This window comes from Cucurbita pepo, chromosome LG19, assembly GCF_002806865.2.
Source record: "Cucurbita pepo subsp. pepo cultivar mu-cu-16 chromosome LG19, ASM280686v2, whole genome shotgun sequence".
NCBI classification, from domain to species: Eukaryota; Viridiplantae; Streptophyta; class Magnoliopsida; order Cucurbitales; family Cucurbitaceae; genus Cucurbita; species Cucurbita pepo.
Genome location: NC_036656.1, coordinates 876,362 through 898,537, shown reverse-complemented (window position 1 = coordinate 898,537; position 22,176 = coordinate 876,362). Strand labels below are relative to the sequence as shown.

Below are 22,176 nucleotides of genomic sequence, written 5' to 3'. Positions count from 1 at the left end.
AAATACACTCAACTCGTGTCAGGTTGATTTATTTGCTAGCCAATTTGACTGGATACATTCAAAACTAATTGGGTTTAAGTTTTTTTTTCTTTTTTAGTTGATCTATAGCGGTCCAAATTCAGAAGATACATGTCCTGAATGACCTCTCGTAAGTGTGTGATTAAACTACTCAAATTGAATACTAGTTGGTTGCTTGTTTTCAACCCTGGCGTGGTAGGGCATTGAAGCATCCATCTTAGCTAGATAAATAGTTATCAAGTTCGTTAATATTTTCATTGACATTGATATTTTCTTTTTTATAATACATGTACATTAAATTTTCAGAAGATAACAACTTATAAACGAAAAAAATGAAGTCTTGAGAACCATTTGGCCTATGAAAGGTTGAAGACGAGAGCCGCCCAGAGACTAAACAATCAAACAGAACGAGGAACGTGTTTCTCGTGATCTAAACAAACTTTTGAATCATTTCTTTAACTTCTTCGATCACAAGCCAAGCTTTGTGCCCTCCAATCACTTCTGCTTTCATTTCTCCATCCTTCCAAAGCTAAAACAATAATTTTGCAAAATTTTTAACTACCTTATTTGTCCCTCTCTCGACCCAAAAAGACGTTTCGGGTACTCAACAAAACTAAAAAATAATACGAGAGTCAAATATTTAGAGAAAGCACTTCTTCAAAGCTTTTGACCCGAGAGTTTGATCGAAAAGCACTTCCAAACGATTTTAAGAACGTAAAATCAACACCCGAAACTGATTTTTCAAAAGAAATACAAGATATTTAACAATTTATAATCTAAAATTTAAAAAATAATAATAAATAAAATTGATCACCTGAATTGTTGGCATTTTCTGCATAATGAGAACATATATAAATTAATAACTTAAAGGATTTGAAGAACTCAAATATATATATATATATATATATATATATACATATATATATGTATATGCATATATATATATATATGTATATGCATATATATATATGTATATGTATACTTACAGAGATGTTTCCACGTTTAACTAGAGATTGAGGGACCTTATTCACATCCACATAGTAAAATTTTGCTCTGCAAAATTTTTTTTTTTTTTTTTTTTTTTGAGAAAAGTTAGTAAATAATTAAAATAAATAAATAGTAACGACCCAGATCCACCACTAGCAGATATTGTTCTCTTTGGGCTTTCCCTTTCGAGCTTCCCTCAAGACTTTAAAACTGTCAGGGGAAAGTTTCCACACCTTTATAAATAGTGGTTTGTTCTCCCCAACCAATGTGGGACATCACAATCCACCTCCTTCGGGACCCAGTGTCCTCGCTGGCACTCTTTCCTTCCTCCAATCAATGTGGGACCGCCCCCCTTTGAGGCCCAGCGTCCTTACTGGCACACCGCCTTATGTCTACCCCTTTCGGGGAACAACGAGAAGGCTGGCACATCGTCCAGTGTCTAGCTCTGATACTATTATTATGATGTCCTACATTGGTTGGGGAGGAGAACAAACCACCATTTATAAAGGTATGAAAAACCTTTCCCTCGCAGACGCATTTTAAAGCATTGAGGGGAAGTCCAAAGAAGACAATATCGGCTGTTGTCACGTAAATGAAAGGTTAATAAAATAAATGTTACTTGGTAAGATAATCAGCAGCAAGTTTCTCCAATTTAGGCTTCAAGTAGATGCATTTCCTACACCACGTTGCCATCCTATTCCCCATTCATTCCAATTTGGATTAATTACCCTTAATTAAGTATAATTTTATGTTAATTTTATTTATCGACATCTAATACACGAACACCTACTCGTACACATAGTCTCCTTCATTATAAGGATACTCACAACCAACACGAAAAAAAACAAATTAAACGAGGGTATGCTGACACAACTTAGCTCAGTATAGAGAATGAGTAGGGTTGTAGCCCTATTCTCGAGTTGGTCAAAACCCGACCAAAAACATATCAACCCACCAACGAAACTAAATCAAATTTTCCGTTTTTAAAAAAATCAATTCTGAACTTTTAAAAGTTTCAATAAGACTAAGCTTAACAAAAAAAAGTTCAAAAATACTCTTACCGTTAATATTTTGTTTCAAAAATACTCTTAAACTTTTAAAATGAATTCAAAAATATCATCTAACTTTCAAAAATGTTTATCGAGAATATCATTAATTTTTTAAAAAGTTTCATTAATATTCGTAATTTTTTTAAAAAAGTTTAAAAATACTCTTACCGTTAATACTATATTTAAAAAATACTCATGAAATTTCAAAATATATTACTGACGTTTATAGTATGTTTTAAAATTAAAAAAATCGAAGAGTATTAATAAATATTTGTTTTCATCTAAAACTCATGTTAATATTTTTTATTTTATTTATTTTATTTTTTTAATGTTGATATTTTGTAGACAATATATTTAAAGATGTTTTTATTAATTTAGTTATTATTATTAAAAATAATAATAATAATAATAATAATAATCTAATTAAGCTAATGGGGGTGAAATGACGATTAAGTCCTTTCGAGATAAAAGAAGGAAGAGATACGAACCAGTCGATAAGAACCGGCTGAGACAGTTCCTGGGCGTGAGCCAAAATCCGATCAAGCTGCTCGGAATCCTCAATGGACTCCATCTCCACCATCGCCGGCCGGGACAGATCCGGCCAAAACCCAGCTTCCGTCCCCATCCTGAACTCCCTCCGCCGCAGCCTCCGCCGCTCCCCATTTCTCCGGCCAAATAAAACAGACCCAAAATCTCTGTTCACAAAACACCGCCTCCCCCCATTGCTCGGAATTTGGTGTTGATTGTGATGAACTTCGCTGTACAGAATCTGAGCAGTGGTCGCAGCCAACACAGACATATCTGTAGATCCTCTCTTCTTGTTCCCTAGGAGGTCATGGCTTCGATCTGTGAAGAGGGGTTTTTTCTTTTACTTTTTTGAGGTTTTTTGGGGTTTGGGATTGAAATGGGAGCGTTTAGGGAAGGGCTTGGCTTATCCATAGGGTGAATTGGGGGCCACACGTGGGAGGAGTGGAAGGCATATCCATCCAATCAAATTAATTTGTGAAGATTTAATTCTTTTTTTAAAAAAATTTAATCCAGTAGATATTCGCTCCGGGATCATATTTCAATCTTTGAATCGAGGTCGCATACTAGCTTTCGGTTTCGACCGAACAATAGGAATTTAGGTCGTAAAAGAAAGGTATCGACCCCCCGTTGGGACGGTAGCCTTGGCTTTTGCCTCTATCAGGGGGTGGCAGCCCCAGTGCTCCGACAGCCCTAAGCCTAGAAGCAAGTTAAGCGGTAAAAAAACCCATATCCATCTGGCATCGGGGATTGCTGTCTTTAGAGGTTTAGGCTTGTGCCGAGAACAAGTTATGATAGAATACGTATTGTTTATCGGATAATTTATTGAATGTTGATTAAGTGTGGAGGATATATGTTGTTTAAGAGGAGAGAATCGTTGGTTTTTTTTAGTCATTTCTCTTTCGTCAAATCATCGAGAATAGGATCAACAGGCAAAGTCGGGTCGGAAATTGAATGACAGATCATGAACGTGTACACAAGCTGGAGATACAAATCAGGAAACACAATGGTTGAGACCGAAAGAAAAAAGGAATTAAGGAAGACTACTTACTGACGGTATCTGGTGCTACGTGTCACAACCTCACTAATAAGACAGGTAAGGCGTGACCCTGACAAGGTGATGACCCTCAAGTGGCTCATTTGGCCTCGTGAGGGCCAAGATAGATGAAAGTGTCATGATGTGATAGAAAATGACGGTGCATCATCCAACACACCAAGAAGAGTGTGCATCGAAGTTAAGTTGAGGCATAAAAACGGTTGAAGAGAAGGATAAGTAAGGTCCCCGACCATAACCTCAAACGTCGGAGTTTCGATATGAGTTTTGCATATGACTTTAGGGTTAAGTCTGTTTATATGATGAAAAGTCATCAAATTTGGTGTCAATCGAATATCTAACGAATGCCCTATAAGGTCGTATGACTACTTGTTAAAATGATGTCTACTCTAGAAACGATAGAAATGTCTCAAAACGTACTATAGGGGGAGACATGGAGTCAGCTTTCTACACCCTTGGGCCCTGTTACTTAAGTGAGTTACCGTATGACACATACGTTATCACAGTGTGGGCGAGTATTGCGAGACGAGCATCTCAGGGAACTTTCTTTGAAATGGGTCTTTCAAGGACATTGTCGAACATCAAGGGCGTGCCGACATTGTACCCCAACTCATGTGTTAGAGGTCGATATATGCACCTGATATCTTATACGAATTCCATAAATGATATGACATGGACATGTAGACCAAATGAATGGATGTTCGGGATGTCTCAATGATATAAATGACACATGAGTCCGTTCTCGATGAGCATTGACATCAAAAACGTGTTAATCGAGAACCAAGATGAGAATATGAGATACAACGTTGCATACAAGCGACCTTTGTTCCGAGTAGAGGTAAGGTCGAGCCAAGTGACTTGCTCTAGTGTAAAGGCAAGTCAATTAGGTCGTAGACGATTGAACATGCATGCACAAGTGGTGTGTGTGGACGAACAAGTTTGAATTCCGCACGAGCTGTGTTCGATTAACTAAGACAAATCTCGCTTAAGGTCCGACAAAATCACAAAGACAGATGAAAAACGTATACAGGGGATTTGAGTTACCCTTACGACTTGTCATGATCATGTTAAAATCATGACGCTACACGGTTGAAAATGTACGATCGTGACACTACGCTTGACGATGGAACGCTCGAGATAATAATATATGATTTTCAAACGAATATTGCAAATAGTAATAATAAGGGTCCATTATTTGTCCACATTATGGAAGCAATTTCTAGAAGGCTCTAATTTCTCGGATAAAACCCACTTCAACTGCTGGAGCTGCTAGGGTTTATCTTCTTCCTTCTTCTCTAATCTTCTAATCCGTTGAAGCCGCGGCTCTCTCTTCATCTTCAGGTGCTCTTCCTTTTCTCATTTCTATTTCGTTATCTGTTTTCTTTCGATTTTTCTCGATTCTTCATTTCTGTGTCCGAGCAATGTGTTGCGTTGTGGACGTTGAATGTACTTGGATTCACTTGAAATTGAGCATTTCTTTTCGCACCAATAGGATTCCGTTCTAATCTTTTCTCTACCTGTTTTCTGGATTTTTTTTGGGTGTTTTTGTGGATAGAACGTGAAATGGCGGCAGCTCAGCTTACAGGATCTCTAATTTCTGCGAAGAATCTGCCTTCTTTCAATGGGCTTCGTCCTTCTGCGGTGAAATTCTCTCCTTCTATTGCTCATATGATAGTGGGGGGTCGGGCCAACAGATCTTACACTGGCTTGGTTGTTAGAGCTGCTACTGTGGTTGCTCCAAAGGTTTCACAACATCCATTCTTCTACACCTTATCATCTTCTCTTTCTTTTCTGTTTCATACAAGGATATGCCTCTTATATTTGCAAATTTGAAATGCATTAGCCAATTAATTTTTGTTTTGTTTTGAGCTGTACGTCTGTGAAATATGCTTCTTCACAGTATATTTCTAATTTTTTCTGCATTTTACTTGAATGGCTGCTTCTGCATTCCCCTCTTACTGCTTCCACGCATCTAACTTCCCGTCTCTCGGCATTTTGTTGTCCATTTTAGTGGTTGATATTTCGTTTTTCATTGTGAGATCCCACATTGGTTGTGTAGGAGAAGGAAACATTCTTTTTAGGAGGGTGGAGACCTTCCTAACAAACACATTTTAGAGAACACATTTTAGAATCCTTGAGGGAAAGCTGAGCCAGACACCGGACAATGTGCCAGTGAGGAGGCTGAGCCACAGAGGGGGTGGACACGAGGCGGTGTGCCAGCAAGGAGACTGGTCTCGAAGGGGGTGGATTAGGGGGTCCCACATTGATTAAAAAAGGGAACGAGTGCCAGTGAAGACGATGGACACCGAAGGGGGTGGATTGTGAGATCCCACATTGGTTGGGGAGGAGAACAAATCATTCGTTATAAGGGTGCTAGACATGTTTTAAAGACCTTGAGGGGAAGCCCGAAAGGGAAAGCCCAAAGAGACAATATCAGCTAGCGGTGGGCTTGGTTCGTTACAAATGGTTTCAAAGCCGGAGACCGGGCGATGTGCCAGCAAGGACGTTGGGCCCCGAAGGAGTGGATTGGGGGTACTATTGATTGAAGAAGGGAACGAGTGCCAACGAGGACGTTGGGCCCCGAAGGGGGTGGATTGTGAGATCCCACATTGGTTGGGGAGGAGAACAAATCATTTTTATGGGCGTGGAAACCTCTTCCTAGCCTACCCTTTTAAAAACCTTGAGGGAAAACCTGAAAGGGAAGGCCCAAAGAGAACAATATTTGCTAGCGGTGGGCTTAGCCCGTTACACCGTCCCTTGGGGCTGATATTTCGTTTTTCATAGTCCGGTGTAGTTACATAATTACAATCGAAGCTGCTAGCAGTGTGTATGTGTTGTGATAGGTAAGTTTTAATTCAATGAAACCAGTGTGGGTGCTTAACCAAACAGCTATAAGTTTCTGGTGGTGTGCATTTCATGTTGAAGATGGTTTTCTGAGTCCATCTATAAGAAACTTACTCTGGTTTGTGAATTGTTATGTTTCAGTACACTTCGATCAAGCCATTGGGCGACAGAGTGTTGGTGAAGATAAAGGAAGCTGAAGAGAAGACTGATGGAGGGATTTTACTTCCAACAACAGCTCAGTCGAAACCTCAAGGTGGGGAGGTTGTTGCTGTTGGAGAAGGCAAGTCAATTGGAAATACCAAAGTGGAAAGTAGTGTAAAGGTACGAATTTATACATGTTTGGAGTGGCTTTTGATCTTCTTATGCTGTTAATTGATTCAATGCTCTTCTGATTCGGTAGACTGGTGCTCAAGTTGTGTACTCCAAGTATGCTGGAACTGAGTTAGAGTTCAATGGTTCAAAGCATCTTATTCTGAAGGAAGATGATATCGTCGGTATTCTAGAAACCGATGATGCGAAAGATCTTCAGCCCCTGAACGACAGGGTCTTGATCAAGGTTTGTCTCCTTGGATACTTCTCCTCCATTTGACAACCATTAGGCTTTTTGTTCTTAGTTTCTGAAAATTAGGCTTAATAACAGCTTGTTATCTGCTTACAAATGTTTTCAAAATCGAAGGTAAATTTTGGAAGCAAGGTGTGTGAGATCCCACATCTGTTAAACATTCTTTGTAAGGGTGTGAAAATCTCTCCCTAGTAGACGCCTTTTAAAAACCTTGAAAGAGGACAATATCTGCTAGCGGTGGGCTTGGGGCCGTTATAAGTAGTTTTAAAAAACTTGTTTTTGTTTTTGATTCAGAGAGATAACCCGGGCTTTAGACAACCAAACACAATTTTTTATCATATGGGACCAGATAGTCAAAACATTGGAATGTGCATGTTTTAGAAGCTTGGCGCTGGCCTATCTAGAAAATCTTTCTGATATAATGCCATTGACATGTTTTTATCATATTCCAATTGTTTTTCATCCTTCTCCTAATCTAAGAACGAAAAAGTTCTATTGATTTGGAGTATGGGAGGCATAATGAAGCAGCTAATCAAAGAAACATGAATTATAACAGATATGTAATACTTGTTCTTAAATTATATCTCAGGTGGCTGCGGCTGAGGAAAAAACAGCAGGAGGTTTGTTGCTGACAGAGGCATCCAAAGAGAAACCGTCGATCGGAACGGTCAGTAAGCGTGTAAATCACACCCTTCGATTCATTAGAGATTCATATCAGCTGTGATTGACTTGAAAATTATGGTTTATTCAGGTGATAGCAGTTGGCCCTGGTCATCTGGACGAGGAGGGCAACAAGAAACCGCTTTCGATTGCAGCGGGAAATAACGTTATGTACTCGAAGTATGCTGGGAACGAGTTCAAGGGCAAAGATGGATCTGATTACATCGCTTTGAGGGCTTCAGACGTGATTGCAATTCTATCTTAGTTGTATTTAGTCTGTGATTGGTTATATAAAAACTCATGTTTTTTGTGGTTTTGCTTCGCTCAAAGAAGGCCAATTGAGATGGATTTTGAAGAAGGCAACTGAGATTATTTGAGTAATAACAGGAAATTCGTTGATCTTGTTCCATTTTGCTGCGTCCTCGTGGTTTCGTTCCATGTCTTCCTTAATAGGACGTTTCGTGGTTTCGTTCCATGTCTTCCTTAATAGGACGTTTCGTGGTTTCGTTCCATGTCTTCCTTAATAGGACGTTTCGTGGTTTCGTTCCATGGCTTCCTTAATAGGACGTTTCGTGGTTTCGTTCCATGGCTTCCTTAACAGGACGTTTCGTGGCTTCGTTCCATGGCTTCCTTAACAGGACGTTTCGTGGCTTCATTCCATGGCTTCCTTAACAGGACGTTTCGTGGCTTCGTTCCATGGCTTCCTAAACAAGATGATGCATACAGTAAACTATGATAAGTCAAATATGATACATATAGTAAACTGTAATTAATCTCAATAATACTAGACATTAGCCTATAATCAAAGGTTAAACATGATGCATATATTAAACCATAATGGAAGATTAAATATCTTCAATCGTCGTTACAATGTGTCTGATAGTTATTTTTTAATGAAGTGGCATTTCAAGTGGATAGATTGTGACGTCTTCATCCAATAATGTTTAATAACAACGTTATAGGCAAATTGTTCCTCTAAACTTGCTCGAAATTGTATTGATTTTGAACTAGAGATCGTAAATTACCGATACATAAACAACTATTATACATAAAAGAGAGTTAAGGGAAAGACTTTCCACTTCCTTTCCTCAATACATGACAAGTTCAAAGCTTTGAATGTTCAATATCTTGTGATGAAAGGCTTATAAACCTTAAGATCAAGCACAACACCAATAAGAGAGCCCACACCAGCAGCAATGGATATCAAAAGGCATCCCATGCTCATAGTTTGAACACATACCCACTTCACACTCCATTTAGCTATCTTCTTCTGAACAATATACATCTGAACCGGAAAGTAGACCGACAACGGCCAGAATTGGAAGGCCCCCATAATCCCGACGATGTCGTTAAAGAACGGGAGCAACATGGCGACGACGGTGGTGAAGCACACGAAAAGGGTTCGCCATACAAGTCGAAAGAAGTTGATATTGTACGAGCGAGAGGAAGAGAGGGAGAGCCTGTAATGTTTGGTGATGAAGGCGGAATCGGGCCATGTTTGAGCTGCCGTCTTCTCGACGAAGGCAAAGACGGGCTGACAGAAGACTTGGTAGGCGCCGACGAGATGGACGACGATGGCGACGTTGGCGATGTCGAGGAGCCAATACGGGTTGTAGAAGCCAAAGCCTGTCAAGAGGTTGCCTGGGGCGTTGTTGCCAAAGGCTGCATAGCCCATGCATCCACAAAGTAGGTAGAAGATTGTGGTCACTGCAATGCTGAATCCTGAGGCCTTCTTCATTGTCTTTGCTTCTGATGGTGGGCATCTGATTGTGTCCTGCGTTCGATATAATCTCGATTATGTTAAATCAAATCCCCGTCTTAGTTAAACGTGCTTCCGTGTTCGACATCGACACAAAGAATCAGAAACCGTCAACTAAGAACTAAGAATCTTCATGAATTGGATTGAGTCGGGTTGAGTCGGGTTGGAATAATTTTTCAATCCTACCGAATTGTCCTGATGACTCTTATTAAATAATGAACTCAATCCAATCAATCCTAAAATATTTGGTCGAGTTGATTAGGTTGATCATGAGTTTATAATCAAGGAACACTGTCTCCATTGGTACGAGGCTTTTTGGGAAAACCCAAAGCAAAGCCACGAGAGCTTATGCTCAAAGTGGACAATATCATACCATTGTGGAGAGTCGTGTTCATCTAACATGGTATCAAAGTCATGCCTTAAACTTAGTCATGTCAATAGAATTCTCAAATGTCGAACAAAAGACTCCAAAAGAAAAAGGAGTCAAGGCTCCTCGAAGACATAATAAAAAATGACTAAGCCTCCAAAAGAAAAGGGAGTCGAACTTCGATTAAGGGGAGGGGTTGGATGAAAGTCGCATGTCAGCAAATTTAGGGAAAGATCATGGAAATGAACAATAAAGTCGGGTTAGTTCTAGTCAACCCTAACTAATGCAACTCCCAAAGTCCTTGACACAATCGTACTTTTTTTAAGAGTAGATTTTACGATTAAGCAGCACTCACTTCTCAACAGCAAGTGAGCTAAGTCAATTTTGTATTAATGTCGTCAAGAATCGGGCAACGTATACTCAAGTCTCTAGAAAGTTTTAAAAAATGGGACAGAAAGGGTCTGAGATCAACCGGTTGACTGGGATTTTTGTGATTTGCTTAAAGGAAAAGAAAACTTTAATTAATCTAATCCAATTAAAAGTGTCCATGTGGACAGAATAAGCTTTTTGAAGTTTCAAATATATTCGATTTTTTATTTATTTTGTTTATAGAATAAAGGAAAAAGAAAAGTAATAAATTAATCCTTACATTATTCGGGAATATTATGTACTTATTTTATTTTACTTTTTGGTCACTAACTTTTGTATTTATTCCACTTTATTTTATAATTTTGATTTTTCATTTAAAATCTTTTATTATTTTTTTCCTATTATTATATGATTAATTTTAAAAAATAATATTAATTTAACTAGAAAAGGAAAAAAAAAACTTTTTAAAAATGGTAAAAGTGAGGGGAAATAAATAAATAAATAAATAAATAAATAAAAAAGAAATAAAAAAATACCTGAATTTCAATAAGGATAACTGAAAAAGAATAGGCAAAAGCAATATCTCCAAGTGCTTGAAAAGTTCTCCAAATCTTTTGGGTTTCAGTCACTGTTCCTTTAAAACTCCCATTTTCTGCACATCAAATTAATATTTATTTATTTATTTATTTATTTATTTATTTATTTGTAAGATTCTCGACTAATAACTTCAGAGTCGATATTTTTGGATAATTCATCTCTAGACAGCTATTAGATAAACCGACTTTTTAAAGTTTTTTTTTTTAATACTAAGATTGAAAATTATTTTTAATTTTTTTTAAAGTTCTATTTTAGTTAAAATTCATTTGAAATACTTATTTTAAAATTTTAAAAATATATATTTTTATAATTTTATTAATTATAAATGTATTTTTTGGATAATTCGTCTCTAAACATCTATCAAATAAAATCGACTTTTTGAAGTTTTATTTTTTTTTATATTAGGATTGAAAATTATTTTTGAAATGAAAGTTAATATTAAGTACATTATAAATTATTAATTCTATTTTATTTAAAATTCATTTAAAAAATTCTTATTTTAAAATTTTTAAAATAAATATTTTTATAATTTTATTAATTATAAACGTATTTTTTCTTTACTTTTTTTAAAATAAAAAAAAATTAAAGTGATTATTATTTAATACTACATTGAAAAGTTATATTAAATACACTCTAAATTATTAATTATTTTTTTAAAATTCTAGTAGAAAATTTGATTTTTTTTTTTTTAAAGAAAATTAAAACACATTTATTTTTAAAATTATCCTAAACCCATTAGAAAAAAAAATATTTAAAAAAAAAAAAAGTTTTTTTTTTTTTCACTCTTTTTTAAACAATTACCTTTATTCTCCCAAACCCTTTTTTCAGCTGTAAATCTAAACATGGATAAGCTACGAGCTACGAACGATTCTTGGTGACGAACTCCCGAACATTTCTTTAATCATTTTGAAACGAATCGAAAGAAAATAAAGGGATTTTTAGGTTAAAACCTGCAACTTTGGCAATCCCAAGAGCAAGGCCAATGGTTGAATATGTAAACGACATGATAGCAGCCACTGTGGAGAGCCACCAAATTTGGTCAAATTTTGGAATTTGAGACAAAATTATCTCCACAACTCCAAATGATACCATAAATGGATTGCTTGACATACGACATGGACTCTTTCCCCCACTTTTGTGGAAGCAATTTGACCGTTTAACCGCCCTGCCAAACACGAACCACACGAACAATAAGCTTTTGAGTTAAAACCCAAAAATCGAAAACCGAAAGTTATAAGTTATATTCGAGAAAGTTTGTGTTTTGTGCTCACATCATGCTGATCGATGACGCGATTGTATATCCGATTGCGACTCCAATCAAGTCCATGTATTGTATTACTCCACATACTACTGTTTGACCTCTGCCTGGAACAAATCTCGATATTATTTAAAGAACTGGAGATGGATTGATCAATTTTTTTGGTTTGTTTGTGTTACTTTGCATACCTAGGAAGGAGCGGACTGCATGCATGTAAGTATAGTTTCTCTTGGCGTTAACTGAGTCGTTGGAGCGATAGCAATCAGTGAGCAAACAAGAGGTATAGTAACTTATGAAGGCAAATAGGAGCATCACGATGGGACCGGCAATCCATCCGAGCTGAGCGATCGCCCATGCTAACGATAACACACCCGAACCAATTACGGCTGTGATTATATGAGCACTTGCTGTCCAAAACGTACCTAAACATTCAAGAAGAAACGAATAGATGAATTGAATTATGTATTGTAACGAACAGAAGATGAAGGAGATGAGGAGATCAATTACCAGTCCGCTTGGGGCGACCATCATCATCGGAGCTCGAGGAGTCATTGATCGGGAGCACGGCCATGACGACGGAGTAGGGTTGGAAAGGGTGAGGGGAAAGGGAGAAAGGTGATGGAGCTAGGGGGAGGAGAACTATCTCTTTAAATAAAGTTTCAAAAAACACAATTAATTAAAAATAATAATAAAATTAAAGTATAAAAAAAGGTTAATTAAAAAATGCACAAATATATATATATATATATATATATATATATACACGTTTTGAGAAGGGAGGACCCTTAGGGATTTTCAATCCTTCAATTATTATCTAAGAATTTGCAAGTCAACCAGTCAAAAATTTTCTCCTTTAGAATTGGGTCGGGAAATTAGGTTTCATCGTTATCGTCACAAACGGGAAAAATCTTATCTTAAATGTAAAAGTATTCGATATTTGAATTTGACGAGATCGACACACTACTCGTCCAAAATTCTAAGAGAATAATAACCTATTTAACTTAGAAATTGTTCGTTATTATAAAAATTTGACTTACTTAAATATCGGTATGCTTCCTACTTGGCTTATCTGTGAGCACGTTTGTTTTGCTTGGATTATACTGTAGGTCTACGTCGACTAGCTCTAACCATCTGTGTTGCCTCATGTTAAGTTCTTTTTGTATAAAAAATATTTCGGACTTCTACGATTCATGAAAATTTATTCTTGGCGATCACGAAGTTTTGGCAATCTTCTCTATTTAACCAATGGGAGTCCGCTTTGAAATCGTTCTCTTTGTGTTATGGTCATGTTCGTCCAAGACGTGTTGTCCGTAGCCACATGACATGTTATGTCAAACTCTTTATTTGATTTCATGTTGTATTGTCTTACTATTGAATTTTCTGTTTGTATGACTACATGTCTAGATCTACCAGACCTGAATTGCCCTAAAATGTATTAGGGGATGCAACCAGTCGTCAACTCTTCTCATCTAGATTTTGTATGACCGTTCAGCGAAATCTTGTCTAAGTCTGCCATCCTGAATCGCTTCAAAATATATTATAGGGAGATGCGACTAGTTGTGAATTCTTTGTACCCAAATTATATGATATTTAAGCGGTGGGCATATAACAACTATCAAACTTTATTTCAACCTTACCTTCAAACTCTCTTTCAAAAATCTCTATGCTCCCGTTTTTTAAAACTTTTTTCTCAAAATCGGCCAGAGACTTGAGAATACGTTGCTCGACTGTAGGCGGCACAAATCCAAATTGACTTGACTCACTCGGTGTTGGGAGTGAGAGCCGTACAACCGCAAAAGTCCGCTGCTAACAAAAGCTTTAAGAAACAGATCTAAATTACGACAATAACAAATTGTAACTTGTTTGGGTCTAAAGAAAATATCTCAACCCGACCCAACCCAACCCACAAACACCCATAAATATTAAGTAATTGAGTCGAGCGGATAAGCATTGTCATGTCATAAAGGGTGAATTTTAACGATAGACTCACTACCTATTATTGAGAATTGATATGTCCAGTGTCACGGTCTTACATTTTTTACCGTGCGGCGTCGTGACCTTGACATACTCACGACTAGCCTTGAGGGGAATTAAGCCCCATATATATTTTTCAGCCCGACTTTGTGGCATCGTCCTCCTCGATCGCATCATGACACTCTTCTATATTGGCCGGCATATGTTCGAATGGGTGTCTCCTGAGGGACGCCACTTTGCTTGTCATGGTGTGAGGGTCACAACCTACTCTCTCCATTGTATGGTTGTGACATTCTCCCCCGCTTAACTTAGTCATCGTCCTCGATGACTTACTTGAGTCACAATCATATTGCAAATTGTGACATCTAACACCCGTGTAACAAAAAAAAAAAAAAGTTGCATAGTATTACGTCGGAGTGGAAAAGATTTCAAATAGTAATATTGATTCATGTCATGTCAATACAACATTGAACCTATTGCTCGTGCTCGTATAAATTTTTACATATTTAAACTAAGATTAAACAAAATAAAATAAATAAATAAAAGTTCAAGAATACTTGGATTTTTTTTATTTTATTATTATTTTGTAATTTGGATTTTAATTATGACAAATGGCCAACCTTCATTCAATAAAGTAAGAAGGTGAAGACCAAATTTGGTTCAAAAGTCAAAAGGTATTTAAAAATAAAATTAAAAAATAGAGACACGTGGAAATTGGAAAATGCATATAAATAAAGGTAAAAGAAAAATAAAAGTGAAAGGATTGAGTGGACTTTTTTTCTTTAAAAAAAAAATAATAATAATAATTTCATACTTTTAAAATTATTATAAAAATTAAAAATATTTGACGTGGGAGAGCTTAATAAAATTTTAATTATTAATATAATATAAATTATCGATAATTAAGAGTTTTTAAAATAATAATAATAATCAATAACCTAATTAATTCAGAATTTGTTCGTTGGTCCAAAAGATTTTTCCAACCAGTTCAAAATTGGAATAAAAAAATATTATTATTTAAATAATTTGTTTTAAATATTTTTAATTTGTTTCTACGTGAAAAAAATAAAAGAAGGAATAAACTAAATTAAATAATCTTAATTTAACATATATTCTGATTAATGTGGTAAATTGTGTTCAACGGTATTTAATGAAAACACCCAAAATTAGATGCTTAAGAGAAAAGAAAAGAATTTGAATATTTTTTTTTTATTTTTTTAAAAAAGTTGCATTTGACCAAATTGATGGGTTGAAAAATACAAACCCATGCAATTATAATTTTATATTAAATAAAATCTAAATTGTGTCGATAGCTTTGAGAATTAATTTCACGAGTGAGTTTGGTTATTGTAAGTGGCCTAACCATAGGATAGACTAAAAATTATATGAGTTATGATGATGTATAAGCTGTATCATGTGATGTCGTATACTAGCGTATGATGATGTATGAGTTATGATGTGTGTAGCATATATATTTCGATGAATGATGTACTTGATATGTTTGATGCACTTTATGACAATATGATGAGTATAATGATTGCATGACGTTTCACTTGATATGATGATGTTTTTTCATATTGAGCATTTTATATGATGATGAGTGTCATATTGCATCATGTTGTTAGATCGACATAGAACACAACACTAAAAGCATGAAAATGATATAAATATAAAATATCCATGAGCATGTGTTACATAGAGTAACAAAATGATGAGACTAGAGGGTTGTGTCAGAAGAAACATTATGATAGACTTAGAGGGACTTCATGCATATTGTGTGTTCATAAGCTTAGGGTTACTTTAGATGATGAGTGCGAACGCACACAGTATGATAACGAGTGCGAATGTGCATATTATGATGATGAGTGCGAATGCGCATAGTATGATCATGAGGGTGTTCATGAAGCGCATGACACTATGGAGTTCTGCTGACCCCCGGACGTCGCTACAGATTAGCTTGACCGGAGGGTCTAGAGGTGTGCGAGCACTCTGGGGATTCACACTCGCACGTGTGAGTTGTGTGTAGGGAAGTACACATCAATTTTGTCCGAGACTGGAGACCTCCCTTATTATGTTAGAGATAGGTCCCTAAATCATATGATTGCATGTGTTTGCATTTGCATGACCCCTATAGTGGGGTCACTTACTGAGTATTCTTCGAAATATTTAGGTCGTGTGCCACATAATTTTTTAGGTAAAGGCAAGGCACACTTGTATGGAGGACGACGACGTCGCGAGCAGAGACTGTGGCACGTGCATAGGATAGACTCATATTTAAATTCCTAGTCTTAGGTTAGAATATGTTGTTTTTCATTGGTTGCATTAAATTATTTTGTATTTGTTTTTATTTTCTCTAAATTTCAGAATTTTGTATTTAAGCACGTAAGACTATGACTGTGTTTTCCATAGAAGAAGTTGTTTTAAGCGTTTTCGAAGTTTATGTTATAAATGATGTTTATTTTAATAGTTGTATTTCCACACTAGAGATGAGCATGAGACGTCAGTAGCGACTCTGAGTATGTGAAAATTTAGGGTTGTTACAATTGTACTCTTCTATACACGACTTATGCACATGCACATAAACCCACAAGGCCAATACCACTTTCTCGTAAATGTAGGACTGCATATGGGCTTGCATAGTCACACGAAGGTGAACCATGAAAAGAAATAGGACATGAAATCATATATAAGTACGCGTCTATACAACCATGCCTAGAGACGTAATCCATGATTCATAGACAGACAACATGCAAGAGGTCCCACGTATAAAATCATGTTACTATAGAAAATCAATCAAAATGGATCGAGAATTGAACTCATTGTGGTCAAAATAACTACGTCCAAATATTGAAAATTCAGTTCAACCGAATTGATTGGGTTCGGTTTAATTGAACCGAGTAACATCGCTCTTCTTCTTCCTCAAACTACCTGTGTATGCATGCATTTTTCAGAAAATAGGTAGAGCTCAAACGGTTTTTCTTTACTTTGTTCTCATGATTCGAAGCTCGATTCAACTCAATACTTTACCAAAGTTGGTCATCTATATCTCCAAACATATTCGTGCAATTTTCATGAGCTTTCATTTAGAAATCCATGATATATCATCAAGGTTCATATCCTTACTCAAAATTCGAGTGAGGTTTAAGTGACCGATTATAACCTTTTCAACCCTCGATATCTTTTGGGAACTTCTTTACTATTGAAACGAAGCTAATGACACAAAAATAAGCCCTCAATGTGCCCTCCAAAGAGAGAATTTACCAACTCAAAAATGAACCGATTCAAGCCTAAAACAGATCTTTGAACCTCGAACGGAATCTTTGATTCTAGACCTTCTCAATCCTTGATTTCTTCACAAGAAATGTTTCCCTTGACACGTTATTCACAAGCTCTTAAGGGGAACTCAAACCTCATTCATCTTTTTCGCCCATCTTTGTGGCTTTATTGGACCTTAGGTAAGGTTCTCTTTCGCCAACTGAACACCACTCGTACGAAATCTAAGCTTGTTCACCCACACACTACCCATGCATGCATGTTCAATCATCTGCGACTCTAGTCGACTTGCCCCTATACTAGACCAAGTCACTCTGCTCGACCTTACCTCTACTCTAGGCCAAGGTCTCTCATATGCAACATCACATCTCAATAATCAACTTGGTTCTCATCAACCAACCCATGCATCATGAGGTCATCCCATGTCTCAGGACACCTCGACCATCTTGACTTGCTCGAGCATTTCTATCCAAATTGATCCATGTGTTGCTCATCTCATCGGGACATTCTAAACATCCATCCATCCTGGTTCTCATCGAGACATGAACCTTTCCATGTCCATGCTAAGTCATTGACGGGATCCATAACATAGGATGAGATGTAATGTCGGCACACTCGTGCCATCCGGCACTGTCCTTGATACTTTGACACACGTATGTGTGATAGGATAGCTCACTTACGCCACAGATCCCGAAGGTGTTGGAGAGCTAACACCAATTTCAAATCTTTGTGGAGAGACGTCATTTTGCGAGCGACCATATGCCTTGTAGAGCGTTCATTGGATATCCGATTAACACCAAATTTGGTGAGCTTTCATTTTTTATATAGACAAACTTAACTTCAAAACAACATACCTAAACTCATATCGAAACCTCGACTTCTGAGGTTATGGCCCAGATGTCTGCCCATCCTTCTCCGAGTTTGTCTTCGACACTCGTATCACCTCATTCTTTCCAATCTTTCTTATGCCTCAGCTTGGCTTTAATGCACACTCTTCTTGGTATGTTGGATGATGCACCATCTTCATCAGTCGCATCATGGTACTTATCTGTCTTGGTCCTCGCCACTTGAGGAATGTCAGCTTGTCTATTGAGATGTGAGAAGGTTGTGCACAATCCTCCACTTAAACTAGTCATTGTCCTCGATGACTTTCTCAGGAGCACTTGCATCGTCTATTGTGACACCGTGCTGGAGCCACTAAAAGTATACACCAATGGCTCTAGCACGGTGATAAATTATACGACGAACGAGCATGAAATACAACCCCGACGTATGCATGAAAGATATGATAAATGATATGAAAAACAATATGATATGTACGGAATACTAGCAGAGTTGTATTAAATGATAATGCAAATGGGAAAATGTTGGGAACGAACACGTTCATCACAAATAATAAGCGTGGTAGGTTGTGAACATTAAAAGAGTCCTATGCCAATGGCATTTTGGGGCATGGACTTGGCAATCAATAACAAATGTGAACATGGCAAGTTGTAGCCAATAGATGCGATAAGAAATTTATTAGAGGTAGATGGATATCCAATGTTCTTGGTGCCCAACAATTATTATGTCGTACAAATTATTGCTCATTCCCATTCTTCTTCAAGTACTTATAGAATTCAAGATTTTTTGGTCAATATTTCATAGTTTTTTTTATAATGGAGTGAGATTGACCTGTTCTAAGAATTCTTGTTCAAGGGAACGTTTTATGTAACGGCTCAGACCCACGGTTACCAAATACTGTCTTCCTTCGACTTTCCTTTTCAAGGTTCTCTTCAAAGTTTTTAAAACGCGTCTTCTGAGAGAGGTTTCCACACCATTATAAAGGATGTTTCGTTCTACCCCAATCGATATGGGATCTCACATTTTATGTATATATATATATATAGAATAGTTCTTTTACGACTTTGAAATTACTATTTTTTTTATAACGATCCTATTTTTTCTACTGAAATAGAGTCCCTATACATTACATAACTGTTAACAGTGAAAAATATCTTGAGATTTCAAAAGTGTTTAGTGTCCATATATAACCAGAAACATTCTATTTACAACTCATAAACTAGCATGTTTATCTAACCTAATAGAAGACATTATTCAATGTGAGTGTTGAGATTTATGACCTAAAGCGTCGTTCTTGGGACGAAAAATGTAAAAAAAATCGTCTTCAACCTTCAAATTTGATGTGTTCAAAGCATTGGTTGAGAATCCTTTCCAAACTATTGATCTAGGCTTTTGAATCACGGGACCCAGAATCTAGAAAGAATCAAAAGTATAATTTATGGGCTAAAAAATAACCTTTTCCTTAAAATGGAGCGTTTAGGTGTTGGAATACTTCTAAAAATTGTTCGATCTACTTTAGGAGATTATTTGAATAAATCTTGGGAAGGAATCTCAAAGGGAAAAATGTTTTGAAGATTCATTTTCAATTAAGTCCAAGAATGGTAAGAAACCGATTGGAAAGATCACAACTTTGATGAAGAAATCGAGTTGAATCGAGTGAGTTCGGTAGAACAAGATATGATAATTGGAAGAAATTAGGAAAGATCGCAATTTCGAGAAAACGGAGGAAATCTATAAATTCTTAAAAATTGTTTGAAATTCATATGCAAACGTGTTCATAGGAGATTGAACTCGCGTTGTCTGACACAAAAAGTTCGAAGCTCATAGCAAGCGGAAAAGCAAACTCGAGACGCCACACATCGTCCAAAGTAGTCCTTCGAACTTTCTCAAGTAATACTTGTAGAGATCACTAGGACATGCAAACGTACGAGCATATCTTATCTTAGGTAGTTATAATATGCATGATTAGGACTCTGGAGGGACAATTTGGATCAGGGCGCTATGGATGGTGTATACAAAAATGCCTCTAAGATAAGTATTTTTGTGGTTGAATTTTTTAAAAGTTGAAAATTCTCGTTCCATTTGCATGGCACGTTTTTTTTTGTAAACCTGACCAACCCAATAAATAGGGTTACCTAATGACATTGTTCAAGAAGTGTCGATATTTAGTTATTTTTTTGTTCTATGACAATATTGAACTATGTTATGATATTATCATCCTTGACTCTGATGAACAACTATAGATTGATTTGTGTTTGTTTGTGAACATTTAATATTTTTTTTATCTAAAACTTTATCTTAAAAGTTATGAATTATGGATAAATAAAAGTTTTTAAAAAATTAATTTTTTTTTAACCATGGCAACCCAACCATAAAATACAGCGTTACTAATCAAACTAACCCGAATTTTTGGGTTGGTCCAAAAACTTCTCTCAACCCAATCCAACTCAACCCGGCCTATGTACGCCTCTAACTCAAACTAAACCCCTACTTACAAAAAAAAAAAAAAATGAATATTTAGCGTTTGCAATCGATATTAGTGATGCAATGTAACTTATAAATATTTGATATTTAAACTTTACGAGGTTTTAGTTATGTAATATGTACGGTGGATAAGTATGATTTTTTTAAATAATTAAAAAATAAAAACAAACCATCTGAATGTTCAACCTAACTTAACCCGAAAATTGAAAGCGTATAATAAACGCGTTATTAAGTTAACACAATCTTAAAAATCGAAGGACTAAACGAAGGACTAAACTTATATATATTTGCATACATACCCTCCAAAGTTTTGAATTTACCATTGATGTGGAAAATGTCAAACCCACCCATACTAGTGTCATAATGGCTGAAGTTATTACATGTTTCAACCTCATATTTAAGAATTATCACCTTCCATTTTTTTAATTGAAGATGGGTATATATTTATTATATGGTAGGGATTTATGGTTGATTAATTAACTTTGGGGGACCATTTTGCAATTTCTAAAACTTTACTTTTAAGGCAAAAGCTTAAGCTACTCAATAACGAGGGGGCCAGCCTCCGGAGACGTTTAATGGGCGTCCTAATTTTGGTCATAATTCACCTAAAAAAAACGGCCAACTTTTCCCTATGCATGTGCACGTTTTAATAACGTAAAAATAATTCACCTAACAGATATTGTACTATTTGTGCTTTCACTCTCGGGTGTAAGGTTTTTGAAACACGTCTGTTGGAGAGAGATTTTCACACCCTTATAAAGGGTGTTTTGTTCTCCTCCTCAACCGATGTGGAATCTCGTACTATCGTTATTAACTAGCACCTCGAATTATATCTATAAGAAAGGAAGTGTAGCACGAGTGAGTATATAAAAATATACTCACTTAAGAGACTTACAATTGATCTGGGCCTCCTTGTTTCATACCGTGTTCACGAATCTTAGGGTGTTATGATTAACTCTTTCTTTTCTATGTTTTTATAATTATGCTTTATCATATACTCTATGTGCTCGTAGTTCCAGACTCGCTTCCACCATCTACGAATCGTCTATTCGACTCCCTGATTCCTAAAATAGCATACAGACTAATAGTTAAGCATACTCATGACCCTAATTTAGCATTTGGTGCATCTGTCAATTGGTCCCCTTGGGCTAGTAGACTACATAGTTAGACTCAACATTGGACTAGCAAATTATCGAGGTATATTGTATACATCCATGCCCCTATTTTTTAGGGCAGGCTTATTGTAGTCTACGTGGCGTCCCTTTAATAGTCCCCACATTGTATATTCATCATCTAGGGCATCACCTTGTATCACCGTCAGATAGTAAATCATTATGTGGACCCCTATGAGTCGGGTTGACGGATAAGGATTGGCTAGCAAAACCCCTATTCATCCCCACGTAGCAAAAGAAAGTGTAATACGGACCATAAGCATAATTCAAGAGAAACACAGTATGTTCGATAATCAAGGAACCCGAACATGCTCTTACTTCAATCTTAGTCTCCCAAACAGACTCTCATGTGGGCCTAAAATAACACATTGCATGTAACTT

General features: G+C 36.4%; 3 protein-coding genes across 3 annotated transcripts; 1 reads left to right on the top strand and 2 right to left on the bottom strand.

Annotated features, from left to right (window-relative positions):
- Positions 1–240: 240 nt before the first annotated feature.
- On the bottom strand, positions 241–2,974 carry LOC111781547 (thioredoxin-like 3-1, chloroplastic). Its single transcript, XM_023662207.1, has 5 exons — positions 2,543–2,974; positions 1,625–1,699; positions 1,005–1,071; positions 833–850; positions 241–547 (listed from the first exon to the last, which is right to left on the bottom strand). The coding sequence occupies exons 1-5, from the start codon at positions 2,851–2,853 to the stop codon at positions 449–451; spliced, it is 570 nt and encodes a 189-aa protein (XP_023517975.1). The 5' UTR covers positions 2,854–2,974; the 3' UTR covers positions 241–448.
- A 1,862-nt stretch (positions 2,975–4,836) lies between these two features.
- LOC111782266 (20 kDa chaperonin, chloroplastic-like) lies at positions 4,837–8,108 on the top strand. The gene is made up of 6 exons (XM_023663106.1): positions 4,837–4,974; positions 5,189–5,376; positions 6,619–6,798; positions 6,878–7,033; positions 7,629–7,706; positions 7,791–8,108. Exons 2-6 carry the CDS (start codon positions 5,197–5,199, stop codon positions 7,962–7,964), a joined length of 768 nt encoding a protein of 255 aa, XP_023518874.1. The 5' UTR covers positions 4,837–4,974; positions 5,189–5,196; the 3' UTR covers positions 7,965–8,108.
- A 565-nt stretch (positions 8,109–8,673) lies between these two features.
- Positions 8,674–12,707, bottom strand: LOC111781749 (amino acid permease 2-like). Its single transcript, XM_023662442.1, has 6 exons — positions 12,557–12,707; positions 12,238–12,471; positions 12,063–12,156; positions 11,742–11,956; positions 10,731–10,846; positions 8,674–9,473 (listed from the first exon to the last, which is right to left on the bottom strand). The coding sequence occupies exons 1-6, from the start codon at positions 12,618–12,620 to the stop codon at positions 8,820–8,822; spliced, it is 1,377 nt and encodes a 458-aa protein (XP_023518210.1). The 5' UTR covers positions 12,621–12,707; the 3' UTR covers positions 8,674–8,819.
- Between the last annotated feature and the right edge of the window lie 9,469 nt (positions 12,708–22,176).

Bases quoted from the DNA above. Each gene is read 5' to 3' on its own strand.
- LOC111781547 (XM_023662207.1), bottom strand. From the start codon at position 2,853: ATGTCTGTGTTGGCTGCGACCACTGCTCAGATTCTGTACAGCGAAGTT. The intron at 1,700-2,542 runs GTTCGTATCTCT...AATGGGGAATAG, and splicing joins CAGCCGGTTCTTATCGACTG to GATGGCAACGTGGTGTAGGA. The intron at 1,072-1,624 runs GTAACATTTATT...AAAATTTTGCAG, and splicing joins GCTGCTGATTATCTTACCAA to AGCAAAATTTTACTATGTGG.
- LOC111782266 (XM_023663106.1), top strand. From the start codon at position 5,197: ATGGCGGCAGCTCAGCTTACAGGATCTCTAATTTCTGCGAAGAATCTG. The intron at 5,377-6,618 runs GTTTCACAACAT...GTTATGTTTCAG, and splicing joins CTACTGTGGTTGCTCCAAAG to TACACTTCGATCAAGCCATT. The intron at 6,799-6,877 runs GTACGAATTTAT...CTGATTCGGTAG, and splicing joins AAGTGGAAAGTAGTGTAAAG to ACTGGTGCTCAAGTTGTGTA.
- LOC111781749 (XM_023662442.1), bottom strand. From the start codon at position 12,620: ATGGCCGTGCTCCCGATCAATGACTCCTCGAGCTCCGATGATGATGGT. The intron at 11,957-12,062 runs GTGAGCACAAAA...CGTGTTTGGCAG, and splicing joins GCGTCATCGATCAGCATGAT to GGCGGTTAAACGGTCAAATT. The intron at 10,847-11,741 runs GTTTTAACCTAA...TTTGATGTGCAG, and splicing joins TGGGATTGCCAAAGTTGCAG to AAAATGGGAGTTTTAAAGGA.